The sequence below is a fragment of the Asterias amurensis genome, chromosome 20, assembly GCF_032118995.1.
Source record: "Asterias amurensis chromosome 20, ASM3211899v1".
NCBI lineage: Eukaryota > Metazoa > Echinodermata > Asteroidea > Forcipulatida > Asteriidae > Asterias > Asterias amurensis.
In genome coordinates this window covers 11,447,145-11,460,585 of record NC_092667.1, presented here as the reverse complement: position 1 = coordinate 11,460,585, position 13,441 = coordinate 11,447,145, and the positions used below count along the sequence as shown (strand labels likewise).

General features: G+C 38.7%; 1 protein-coding gene across 2 annotated transcripts in view; it reads right to left on the bottom strand.

Moving 5' to 3' along the window:
• LOC139952743 (dystrobrevin beta-like) overlaps nt 1–12,150 on the bottom strand; it is a 92,204-nt gene extending 80,054 nt beyond the window's left edge. The window contains exon 1 of one of the 2 annotated variants that reach the window (XM_071951965.1): nt 11,905–12,150. In XM_071951965.1, the coding sequence (XP_071808066.1) occupies nt 11,905–11,941 (37 nt within the window). In that variant the 5' untranslated portion in view covers nt 11,942–12,150. Of the gene's footprint in view, nt 1–6,176; nt 6,188–11,904 lie in introns of those variants that run through there. The other variant, XM_071951966.1, reaches the window with a different exon arrangement.
• Between the last annotated feature and the right edge of the window lie 1,291 nt (nt 12,151–13,441).

Sequence of the window (13,441 nt, the reverse complement as noted above, 5' to 3'; positions counted from 1 at the left end):
GTTTTCAACTATCACCATCATTAGACCTTGTAAGTTTTATGTAAATCTGTGATCTTCACAATTTTTGTTTCTTACCAATTCTGTAACCTTCCTTTAAAATCCCACTGAAAAATACAGTTTTCCACAAAATTTGCTGCTGAGTAGACAAAGGATGCTGCATTGGTAATAATCAAGTATCAAGAAGTATTTCCAAGTTTTGTTTTAAACACTGGACACTATTGGTAATTGTCAAAAACCAGTCTTCTCACTTGGTGTATCTCCAGATGCATAAAATAACAAGCCTGAGCTCAATTGGTCGTCAAAGTTGCGAGATAATAATGAAAGAATAAACATCCTTCAAATTTGTGGAAAATTACTTCTTTCTTGTACATGTACTTCAGAGGGAGCCGTTTCTCATGATATTTTATACTATCAACCTCTCCCCATTACTCATTACCAAGTAAGGTTTCACGCTAAAAAACTATTTTGAGTAGTTACCAATTGTGTCAACTGCCTGTAAGAGTGAAAGGGCACTGGGGTAACATTGGGTAAAAAAAACCTCCTGGGCCTCCCATGGGCTGTATTTCACAGGGATAAAAAAAATACAGTGTGAAAAGAGCTTTAGTATGGTACATTTACAAGAGTTCTGTTCAGCAACTTTGGAGATTGTTTTCTTCATAAATTCTCAATGGTAGCCCTCTGGAGTTGACCCCTGAGCTTAAGAGTGTCAATCAATGCTAGTGTGAAGGGGGTTTAGGGAGTGTAATGTACACTGGGCTCCGTACACATTTTGAAAGGAACAATCTGAACAGGTGAAGACTACAAAAACACGAGGCAATACTGTAGAGGAATCCGAGGTCCCCAAGCTGCCAAGGCAACTTCTACTGACGGTCATTATCACAACAGTGGTACATGTATTATCACAGCACTGGTTTAAAGGGAGGGTTTACGTTTGGTACATGTATCTCTCTTCAAATCAGTGGCACAAAAAACTTACTTGGTTAATGTAAAGAAGCTTCACTTCGAAGTACATGTTACAAAATGTACAAAGATATCTGTTTTTATGCCCCCAAGTCTGAATCTGAATAAGCGTTACTGTCCTACATTTTCTCATTTGTGCATCATATTATTTATTAGATTTTTCTGCATGGACAATAATGGACACCACAATCGCTCTAGATTATCGGCATCCAGCATGGACAATGATGGACGTCACAATCGCTCCGGATTTTCGGCGATAAATTTTCTCCACAATTTTCTTCTGAAAATGAAATTTTCACATGGTACTACATGTATGCCTATAACCTACATGTGTATCAATAGAATTTAAAACAAGTCAATGGTTCTAAAAACCAAACAGGTATTAAAACCAGGTATATTACCTTTAACAGTTGAGTACAGTTATAGAGGCTTAGTGAAGCCCGAGGAATAAGGGTCAATTGGTAAACCTATCGGTAAACTAACAAGTTCACTGGCAGGATCCAATTTCAAGATACATCAACAGGGCCCAATTCCATACAGGAGAGCTCTGCATCAACTGATCAATGCTTAGCATTATTATAGTCCCGTGAGCAGGATTAACACCAGTCACAAATCCTAGTGTCTGGTGAAATGGTTTGCAGTGCTTAGCTACATCATGGGGGACTCCATGTGCTTTTAAAAGCAGCCAAATGAAATTGGATCCTGGTTTGACAGTTATGAAAACAGTACAATACAGTGCACACCTGTTCATCAGGCCTACCTACACGCAACCATGTAAAGAGAGATGGAGGTGTCATCTTTGCGGTCAGAAATTATTATTTCTCTGGACTTGCTGCTTCAGAGGTGTTAAGTTTTCATAAGGGTGAAACAGGCTGCATATTTACATCTAGAATGCCAAGCTTACATGTTACATGCAGAGAGGATGAAACCCAACTCTTTTCTACATATCTGTAATGCATGTACACCATTCATATTGTATTAGTGTTCAGGCTTCGAAATAACCTGGCGCCACCGCGCTCGGTCCCCGATAAAAATGCCCCAGGCGCCCCTACATTTATTTCTACAATAAAACATTACATACTTTATGTTTCTGCACTAAACATAACCCCAAGACCTGTTCCTGTTCTTTCCAAAGTATTTAAATGATTTTGATTATTGATTAAACTTTATATATTTACTTTTTCAAAAAGGAAAACAAAAAAATCCTGTCTTAAAGGCAGTGGACACTATTGGTTGTTACTCAAAATAATTATTAGCATAAAACCTTTCATGGGGACGAGTAATGGGTAGAGGTTGATGGTATAAAACATTGTGAGAAACGGCTCCCTCTGAAGTACCATAGTTTTCGAGAAATAAGTAAATTTTCCACGAATTTCGAGACCTCAGATTTAGAACTTGAGGTCTCGAAATCAACCATCTAAACGCACACAACTTCGTGTGACATGGGTGTTTTTTTCTTTCATTATTATCCAGCAAGTTTGATGACCGATTAAGCTCAAAATTTCACAGGTTTGTTATTTTATGCTTATGTTGAGATACACCAACTGTGAAAGCTAGTAGTGTCCATTGCCTTTAAACAAAAAAACAACATTTAAACCCCACTAGTCCGGCTAACATTGGCACAGTTAAAAACTGTACACTACCAAGCAGTGATATGCATGCAGTGTACATCAGGTATTCAGACACACCTTCCCAGATAATTGACAATTATGAAAAACACTTTTAACTGGAACCAAAGGACTGATGAAACATGGGGCCAGTCTATTAATTACCAAGTGGCAGGCCAATATCCATGAGCAGACACACTACACTGCTATTGTACACATGTACTGTACGTACTGGTACCAAGTCTCGAGGTATGAAAAGATCAAGTGACCCCATTCCAGTCAATGCCAATTGAGGTATAAAGTCTATGTTAAAGGCAGTGGACACTAATGGTAATTGTCAAAGACCAGTCTTCTCACTTGCTGTATCTAAACATATGCATAAAATAACAAACCTGTGAAAATATTAGCTCAATCGGTCATAGAACCTCCGAGATAATAATGAAAGAAAAAATACCCTTGGCACACAAAGTTGTGTGCGTTTAGATAAGTGATTTCGAGACCTCAAGTTCTAAACTTGAGGTCTCGAAATCAAATTCGTTGAAAATTACTTCTCTCTCAAAAACTATGGCACTTCAGAGGGAGCCAGTTCTCAAAATGTTTTATACCATCAACCTCTCCCCATTACTAGTCACCAAGTAAGGTTTTATGCTAATAATTATTTTTGAGTGATTACCAACAGTGTCCACTGCCTTTAAGGGTTTAGAGGCACTAGTGGGCAAACTACGGACCTTAGAAAGTTATTATTTAGTCCTTTCTCTGTAATACAGCACACAACTCAAAACTCAGATCAGAGGCTTAAGATGTATAAAAAAAATAAAAATAAAATAAAAACACACTTGCCCCTTAAAGATTGAATTTCACACTTTTTACAAATTCCTTTCTTGCCAATTCATAGTCCAATTGGCTTAAATTGTAAACCAATTTGACCTTTGACCTCACAGGTTCACAGTTTGTATCAACCTCTTTGCTGCCACTTATAGTCCCTTGAGAATCCATCTCGGAAAGAATTCCTCAGAGCTAAGAGACCTTTGCATTTATAATACAGGAGTATGAATAACACTTGAACTTGGGGCCTTTCTCAAACCACGGCTGGGCTCCGGCTCCCGCTTAGGCTCCGCGCGCTGTGTACGCAGCTTGGCCTTTAACCTGCATTTTCAGCACGTATTGCTGATTGCACCAGCACGCCAAGCCTGAGCCGAAGCCTAAGCCGAGGTTTGAGAAAAGCCCTTGGTTTGCCTCTTCAATCAGCTTTGAGGTAGAATCCAGTGCAACATAACGGCAATCAAAAAAATAAAATAAAATTCTAATTGCGATGCAATCATGCAAGATAATACGCCGTTGAAAGTGCCTAATGCAGTCAAAAAACAAAAGCCAATTTGGTGGGAGAAGAGTTTTTTTTTTTTTTTTACATTTTATTTTAATAATACGGTACAATAAAAAATTGCATTATCTACATGTATGTATGTACAAAGCAAGTTCCTGCTCTGCCAACAAATATTCATTGTCCAGCTTTTTCTGATGAGCTTAAATGTTTGTAAAAATTCAAAAACGTAAGGTTTGTTCCCCATTTTGAAAATACCCGGCATTTCCCCAGGGATCCTCCACTCCTCTTTGTTAAAAGCCCTACCCTCCTACATGATGTAAGAATGTACTTCAACATGTACCTCATTGCTTTGCAAATAAACATTCAATTTTACGATGTTTTTAAGTTCAAATCAAACCGTATGTTCCTCATTTTGAAAAAACAAACCCGGCATTGCCAAGGGAGCCTCCACTCCTCTTCGTTAACCCCTACCATCCTACTGTATTTCTAAACCTCTGCGCCTTAAGCGATGACGACGACGTGATACACACACAACACACTGCAGTTGGCCTTTTTTTTCTCATTTGAAAACCCACTCACAATACACCAGACCATCATGACTAATTCTCCTCTTACCTTTTTTAATCACACATGATTTAGTTACGGGGGGCGCCCGACCCCACAATAATCCTTCCCGCGGATGTGTAATTTGGCTGCGATACAAATTACATCGTCCTAAGCGCCCGTCCACACCCACTCGTTTTACAACCGACTGTAATTAGGCATTGGCTCCTCTTGGGACGAGGAGGCAACGGGACGAGATTGTTCTATCCTTTTATCCTCAATGAGGATCGTTCGGGAGGAGGAGAGACGGGATGCTTCGTCACATTCTCATTTAGATTGGATCTACAATGTAGTAGATCCCATGAACTTTTTCTCATGTGCATTCTGCACACATGTCGGCTATGCAATTTACATAAAATGTGTATCCTGTGTTAGCCAGAGGGGTGTCTGGGTGGCTTGTGGACACCCTGTTTAAAATTGGATCACCATGTTTTACTTGTACATGTATTGTCATTTTATTTGCATATATATTACATTCGAAATGTATCAACTACAGTTACATGTAGGTATCAAGTGAAAAATTGCGACACCCAGTTTGAAATTTTCCAGCAAATTTAAACACCCTTTTACCAAATCCATCGATGCCCATACACTGCGTACATGTAAATGAACGTATTTACCTGAAGCCTGCTCTATCATGTCTAATGTATACAAACAATGATGTGGAACAAATAATTTTCCTAGCTAAAAATAACTGGTTGGCTTTACCAGTTTACAGTCTTCATTTGTAACTGCGCGTACTTTTAAAAACAAAAACTTAACAATTATCTGTTCAAATCAAACGACTAATGTCCCCAGGCCAGTACAGACCTATCACGTCTAATGTATAGAAACAATGATGTGGAACAAATAATTTCCCTAGCTAAAAATAACTGGTTGGCTTTTACAGTCTTCATTTGTAACTGCGCGTACCTTTAAAAACAAAAACTTAAAAATTATCTGTTCAAACCAAACGACCAATGTCCCCAGGCCAGTACAGGCCTCGAATTAAGCCACTTCACCCACAGCAATTGCACCGGTGCCCTGTGCTTTTGGTGAGGTGCCCTTGCAAGGGCCCTTTGTAGAGTGTCATGGCCGGGTGGTTAAGAGCATCGAATTCAAGTTCTGGTGCTAAGTCACTGGAGGGTGGGTTCGAATCCCGGTCGTGACACTTGTGTCCTTGAGCAAGATACTTTACTATAATTGCTTCTCTTCACCCAGGGGAATAAATGGGTACCTGCGAGGGTAGAGGTTGATATTGTGAATGAAAAAGCCTTTGGAGCGATATAAACTGTTGCCCAGGTTGTATACTCCCAAGGGAGCTGAGAAACATTAAAAGGGATGTTATTGGCCCTATGACCAGGGCACTAATGTAAAGCGTTTAGAGAATTAAGTGTTAGTTATTAGGCGCTATATAAATCGAAAGTTATTGTTATAGTTATTTTTTACAAATTTACATTGTCCTGATACGTACATTTAGAAGTGGCCCTTACCAGAGGGAAAATTGCTGTGTCCCTTCAAGAGTGGAAGTTCAAGGCCAGTGAATGAATTTATAATGATGTACATCATGTACATTGTACACTGTGTATGACTTACAATATTTGTTTATGCACATTCTGTACTTCATTATGAAAAATTCATCACTGAACACCATGCATAAAACATGGACTTTAAATTTTCAAAAACAAACATGACTCACTAACGTTTGCGCATCGTTCACTGGACACCACGCCACTGTAGAACTCAAGTTCATCCACAACCAAAGCGCGTAGCGATATCGCGCCTGGATGCAAAGACAAAATCCCAAGGGTATATTCTGCGGAGTGTGACCTTTTCTCGGAGAGGTCTTGAACCGGATGTATTACAGGCTGCATTATTTATGGCCCTACTAACATTACACCTTATTTGCACAAGGTGTCCTTTCAGAAAACAAACTAAGATAAATATTATGCGGTTATTCAATGCGCAAACACAGCTTATCATCTTATCAATTTTTCACAGTGACTTTTCTGAGCACACATTTAAGAACTGTCGTATAATATGTTTGTTAAATTTGCATCGGGGATAAAGAATATTATTTTTGGTTTTTACCTATAAACCAATGTGTGTTAGCGCTGTATACTCGTTACTTCCCCCAAGTCCTGTGAAAAAAAATATCACAGGCATATTACTCGGGTGGGATTCTAACCCACAACCTTTTGCAATTCTAGAGCAGTGTCTTACCAACTAGACTACCGAGGTTCAAATCAGATGTTTTGGCAGCGAGTACCGCGATGATGAAATAGATACGTACATGTACAAAGTGTACGTATACGTAGTATTTTCAAAATGTTTAAATTACACAGGAGTTCCAAAGGTTTTTAACCAAATACTGGTATACAATGTATTGCCAGTAACAACGGTATCCGTTTTTCCACCACTAAAGAAATCATGGGCAGAACCTAACCGGGTCTTTTATCTGTCATTAACATAATAATTGTAAGTGAACCATTTGGAAATCCAGTTTTTAAATTTCCAGCCAGTTTGGACACCCTTTTACCAGATCCTAGCGTAAACCTTGGCCTAGTGTTCAAACGGTGTATGCATCAGGGTACAATGTTCATTATCAACAGTAATGCTTACTGTATTGATGTAGATTATTCATTGCCCTCAAGTCCATTCTACAATACATATTCTCTCAGTGATCTTTCTGGCTAGGCTATGAATACATGTAAATTATTCATTACCCACTACAGTAATATATGAGCAGGTGTTAAAAAATGTATATGAGATCCAATCAATTATGCATTACATGACGGTATTAACATTTCAACTAATTAACCAGGTTTGAAGTCACAGGCCTCAAAATAAACCACTGCATCCACGGTTAATGCCGTAGTGCCCTGTGCTTTTGCTGTGGTGCAAACAAACAAGGTATCACATGAATTAAGGCCCAGTGACCAGGAGTTATAATGTTGAAAGCGCTTTGAGATGCCCTCCGGGTGTGAAAAGCGCTAGATACAAAAATTGATTTTTGGGGTTGAACAAAGAATTGACTAGAGTGGGATTCGAACCAAAAATCATTTCAAAATTTACCCAGTCAGTTTCCCTTGTGGTTTAATATAAAATTGGTTTTTCATTTTATACGTGTACATGTACCAGGGGTCGAAATCAAGTGTATTGTCATGGTAGTCAGCAGGGCTAGTAACCAATAATTTTTAGTAGCCCTGATGAGATTTTGGTAGCCCGAAAGACACATTATGTCTCGCGTCACGGCACACACTTTACAATACACCATAGCACAGTTCTTTATTGCTAGTGATGATGATTTTTGCATTATTTTCCCACTAGCCTGTCGGGCTATCACATTGGAAAAATCAGTAGCCCGGATGTAAATCTGGTAGTCCCGGGCTAGCGGGCTAGTGGCAATTTCGACCCCTGAATGTACAGACACAGTACCAACACAAACTTACTTTTTCCTCATAGGTAGTAGTGCCGTTTACCGGAGGTAAAATTGCTGTGCCCATTCGAAGAGCGAAGTCAAGGCCTGAAGTCAAATCTAGTCTGCAAACTCAAACTTAAAATCCAGTTACATGCATACTGAGTCACATGATTTTTTCGGTCGCAATCTTGAATGTTATGCTTCCGATTATAAAGTGCAACGCACTTGTGTGTTGTGTTTCCCAGCTCCCTTGTGATCTGCCGAGACCCAGAGAATGTTAATGTTGGTCGAATTCTTGCCTGCTGTTTCTCCGACAAGCGACAGACCGACTGGATGTGCATGCCTGGTTTTCTCAGGGATGTTATTATTAAAGGTGTAGAATCAGTCATGTCAGTGTTACAATAAAAAGTTTTTTTTTCTCTTAAAAGGGATTGGTAACCACTCTTTAAATAAATGCCAATATAAATTTTTTATTAGGACTGCAAGCCTACATTATCTTTCGATAGAACATGTAGAATGGAAAAATTTGAGCAATATGTATTGATCGTCTTCTGGAGAAAGCTGGACTCTGATTATGCGTGCTGCCTACACTGATGATGTGGCTTAGCTTAGTGATGCACAAAGTAAAAATATGTTCAACTTTTGATTTACTGTATATGGTTTTTTTCCAGGGTACTTTCAGCAGAACCAGGGAGAGTTTCCAGCTCGTCCAGTTGTCTTATGTACTTATAATAGAAACTTGTAAACAATTTTTAGACTTTCAGTCTGATATAAGATCTACATGTAAGGTCATTTCCAGGGAACTTTCGGCAGAATCAGGGAGAGTTTTCAGCTTTGCGTTCATGTTGAAATCAAACCACAGGGTGGAAGGATAAATACGTAGTATAGATCCTCTTAAGTCATGCTTTTGGTTGAAATGAGTTCCAACATTCATGATCGCTATAAAAAAAACCAATGCAGGGAGGGAAACTCAGTAGAGATGATGGCTGCATGATAAGGGGCCCGAGTGCACAGCTTATCTTTAATAAAGCGGCTCAGTTGTGGGTACGAAGAGAACATGATTAATAATGCCAGCAGCGGCTAGAGGCTCGGGCCATAGTGTTGGACGGTTATGATGGCGTTTTGAAAGGTGCAATTATTGATATTGGAAACGCTTCTAGCGATTAGACTCGGTGGGATCATAAAAAACATCTTATCTCATATTTGCGCTGGATTAGTTAACGTTGTGATACTGCTCGGTGGTTCGTTAGAGAGGGCGTGGATTCTTTATGGTTGCTGGGATTATTATAAAGAAAATATTGAATATTGTTGCAAATAATTGACTATTTTCAAACCCCACTTCGAGATTAAACCCCACTTCGAGATTAAACGCAGAAGATGACATTGAACGAATGTGAACTTTCCTGAAAAATGGCCGCTTGCGGGTGTGGATCCCCCCCTCTCAGATGTTACACAATTACACTACATGTCTACATCACAATACAACACTACAGGTTTGAACACAAATTGGATTACATTTCTTTCTTGCCTTGGAAACTGCTAAACTTCATGACAAATCACATGCCTGTTTTTAACACTGTTGACCGACTTTAAATCAGAGAACTTGCAAGCATGGGAGTTAAATTTATGTTCTGTTTGGAAATGACCTGGACAAAATTAACATGTACATTGTACACACAGTTTATACAATTGTATCATTGATCTTAATAATTGGTTTCACATTTTGAAGACCAGACTGAACAGGAATTTTAAGAATTTACACCCAAAAAGTGAACACTAGTCCACAAAATCAATTCATTTAGAGATGATTTAATTTAAAAAGCAAGGGACACTCAATAATTGTTAGAGCCTTAAAATTCAACTCAATAACCATTAATGGCACTACTGCTACTACCAGATTACGAGCACATATTCAAAAATACATTCCAAGCCTAATTGTACAATACATGGCTCATTGAGCAGGTTAGCCCCCCCCCCCCCCCATAAATATCATTGGAGCTTACCCTACATTGTTCAGCGTACACACACTATCATAGCTTACACTAGCACACATTGTGCGCCTGTACATATACCATGTGTACAGTGGAGTGTGTACAAATATTTGGCCGAGGTTATAAATTTTAATTTCATTCTGCAGCGCTAATAAATCTAGTTTTCATAGTGTTGACTCGACAGCAATCACACCGTGGTGCAATAGCCGTTATGATAAAAAAAGAAAATCCATAGTGCATCATGTAATGCACACGTAATAAGATCAATGGGTGAACACGATCTATATTCAGGTTGAGTGTACGCTACACGTATAGTCATTGATTGACTGAATATATAGCAATAGCCAGGATCACATTTAATACACCTGTAAAGTGTAAGCAGAGTCCCCCTCCCCCTCCCCTATCATTTATGTCAATGTTACGGGGCCCAGCTTGATCATTCTGATGGCAACTTTGCTATAAAAAAACAAATTACAATAGCCGTCTTCCTGCAAGGAGTCAAATTTTAAGGAGTTTACAATAAAAATTGTTTTTTCTCATTTGGTGACATAATTAAAACATGTAAAATGTAGAACACGGTCTACGCGTCATGTATTGTAATGTATTGCAATGTACATGTATTGTATTTATTATCTCAACCATCCATAAACAATAATAGCAACCCTAAACTACAGTGTGTTCAATGTGAAGGAAAATTAGAGGGTTGAAAAATATTTCAATATTTTATTAAAAGCTGGAATGGTAATTATTTTGTACTGTATAAAAAAAATATTTACACTAAGGAAATGAGTTGACATTGTGACATTTTATAGGTCTAATGCATTTATTTCTTGGGTTGCTACTAGAACAATAGGAAAAGTTTCCGTATGGCGCCACCACTTTTTCATTCGAAATAAAATAATATAGTATCTAATTTATCTGATTGATATTCCCTTTTTGTAAAAATGAGTGAAAAAGTGGTGGCGCCATACGGAAAGTTATCTGAACAATATGTCACAAGTGGAGTTTGTGTGATTCTCAGTGATTTTATTTTGCAGAAAGAGGTTGGATGCAGTTGACCAATGAATGGTTAGCTCAAAATGACTACAAACTGTCAAACAATTTTTAGAGTTGGCCTAATTAGTTTAAACTAGACATTCAGATTCGGCACTTTTCAATAACTCATTGTACAAACAGCTAGCTGGACGGGAACAGTGAAAAACTGTTTAGTTCAAAGGCAGTTCTACCACAATCAGTAGCAAAACAATGAGTTGATAAAGCTTCGCCGCTCGCGCCTTTCTTTTTTCATGCGTGACATTTTGGGGGTGCCGCCACCGCGTGCACCTTGACTAAAGGCTAGCATTATTCGTGAAGCCCGGTTCATACTTCAACGACGAATGATTAGCAACAGTGTAAGATTTTTGCTCAATGATTACACACAGCAGTGTGGACAACACTTCAAACAAACAAGAAAGAAGGCTGCCTGCGCATAATTTAGAATGGTGATCTCCATATTACGTGTGTCTGTGGCTGAAAACTTTCTACCTCCAACTTTCAACCTCCATCCATGCTCCAACCATGGAGGAAGGAAGAGAAGGAGTTTGAACTACCCGTTTTAATTATGTTTTTGTCAATTCAGACTCAGGGTCAGGGGGACTCAGAGGAGCAGTTACAAAATAAATTGTATGTATTATTTACTACTCGTCAATACTTTTAAAAACTAACAATTGTATTTGTAACTCGTCACTCGTAACGTATGCAGAAGAAAACAAGCATATAGAATAGAGCAAAATGCAAGGACAAGTTAGTTCAATGCCCACAACCGACATTCGTTTGGACGCTTTCTGTTCCTTGCTCTGTATGGTTCGGGCAAGGCCCCATCCCAGGATCACGCCCCATCAAGAGAGCAAGGGACCGAACCAAGTCGACCCGATAAAAGGCCCGCCCCATCCTTCAACATTCACACCGTGTATTGCAATTTATAAAGCACGGTCGAAAACATTCTTTCCCCCGGCCCCCCGCCAGCTTTCATTTGCTTACCCGTAGCGCCTCTCGGGGATTCGGTCACCTCCGGCATTACTCAGTCGTATCTCTATGAATTCCTCCAACAGGCAGACCACTTTTTGGAACCAAAAATCTCTGGATTTAGTGCTCAGTTCGTCTGTCAAAATCCGTGCATAATTTTGTCCAAGGTTGACTTTTACTACTACACTGTTTGAGCGACTAAAAAACGCTCGCTCCCCTTCATCATCAATCCGCCGTGCATAAACATTGCATTACAGATGGGCAAAGTCAGCGACACTTTCTAGTCATAGCGCCCCCTATTGTCAGGTTTTTGTTATGTTTTATGTTTTATTTATTTTTACAAAATAATCTGCCGAGATCGGTTAGTTTTTTCATACGCGAGCGCACTTATTAGATCAACGCATAATGTAGAAATCGGTATGCTTGCTTCTACCAAAACCAAATTATTATATTTAATTAGAACACATGTATTAACAGAGCTGCCCAAATATTGCTCTTGGAGAAATAAAAGGCACAATTTCTTGTTTAGACAGGGCTATTCCCCTGATTGGCACAACGTTTTCTAAAACCAGCAGGACTATGACAAAGGCCCACTTGGTGTTTCACCAGCAGTATGCATAAAGTAAAAACAATCTGTGAAATTTGCTGGGCTAAAATGGTCATTAAAGTTTCAAGAAAATAGTTAAGACAAGCACCCTTATTGAACAATGTTTGCTTCCATAGATGCCTGCAAAAGATCTCAGGCCTGAAGTCTTTCTCAGATTCATAAGGGGGTGCAAAAATATGTTAAAAATATAGCAGTTTGAGTAATTTACGAAACGTATGCAGTGACTTTCTTTGCCCCCCCCCCCCCCGGTATTCAACAATAATATTTTGATCTGCAATGAGCACCCTTTTTTGTGAAAATTCGAAATAGCGGACCGTGTTCTGTAATTAAATTACACAAAATACTACACATTCAAGGGATAAAATATGTGAAATTATTAACCTTCCGTACAAGTAGTAGGTAAAAGCAGGGAAGTTCTTTTTACAACTGAGAAGTCACAAAAAATCTACTCCAAGGCATCAGAAAAGAATAATAGTAAGATGTTTTCAAAAGAACATAAAACTACCCAGCAAGATCAGAGTCCAAGATAGATTTGCTGCAAGTCAATCAGAGAGAGCATAGCTCTCTTGTCCGAGTGGTGGCAATTTCACTCTTTTGAGAGTGAAAATCAATATGAATCACTGTTTGTGAGTGAAATTGGAATAAACTTCATTCTAAATCGAGTTGAAAATACTCACCTTTTGACTCTTAAAAGAGTTGTCTGACATGTGGGTCTTTGCGAGAGTGTATGGCGGACAAAACGAGTGTTTTTCACTCTTTTACAAGAGTACATTAATACATCACCATGCAATGCCTCAAAATCAGAAATTCTTTTATTTTATTTCCAACCATAAAACAAACGCTTTTTTGATGAATAATATTACGGAAGATATTTAAGAAGAACATTAGGATTTATTGTATTAATTTTAAAAAACGTGTTTTTTTTTTCAAAACATGGCCCGCTCT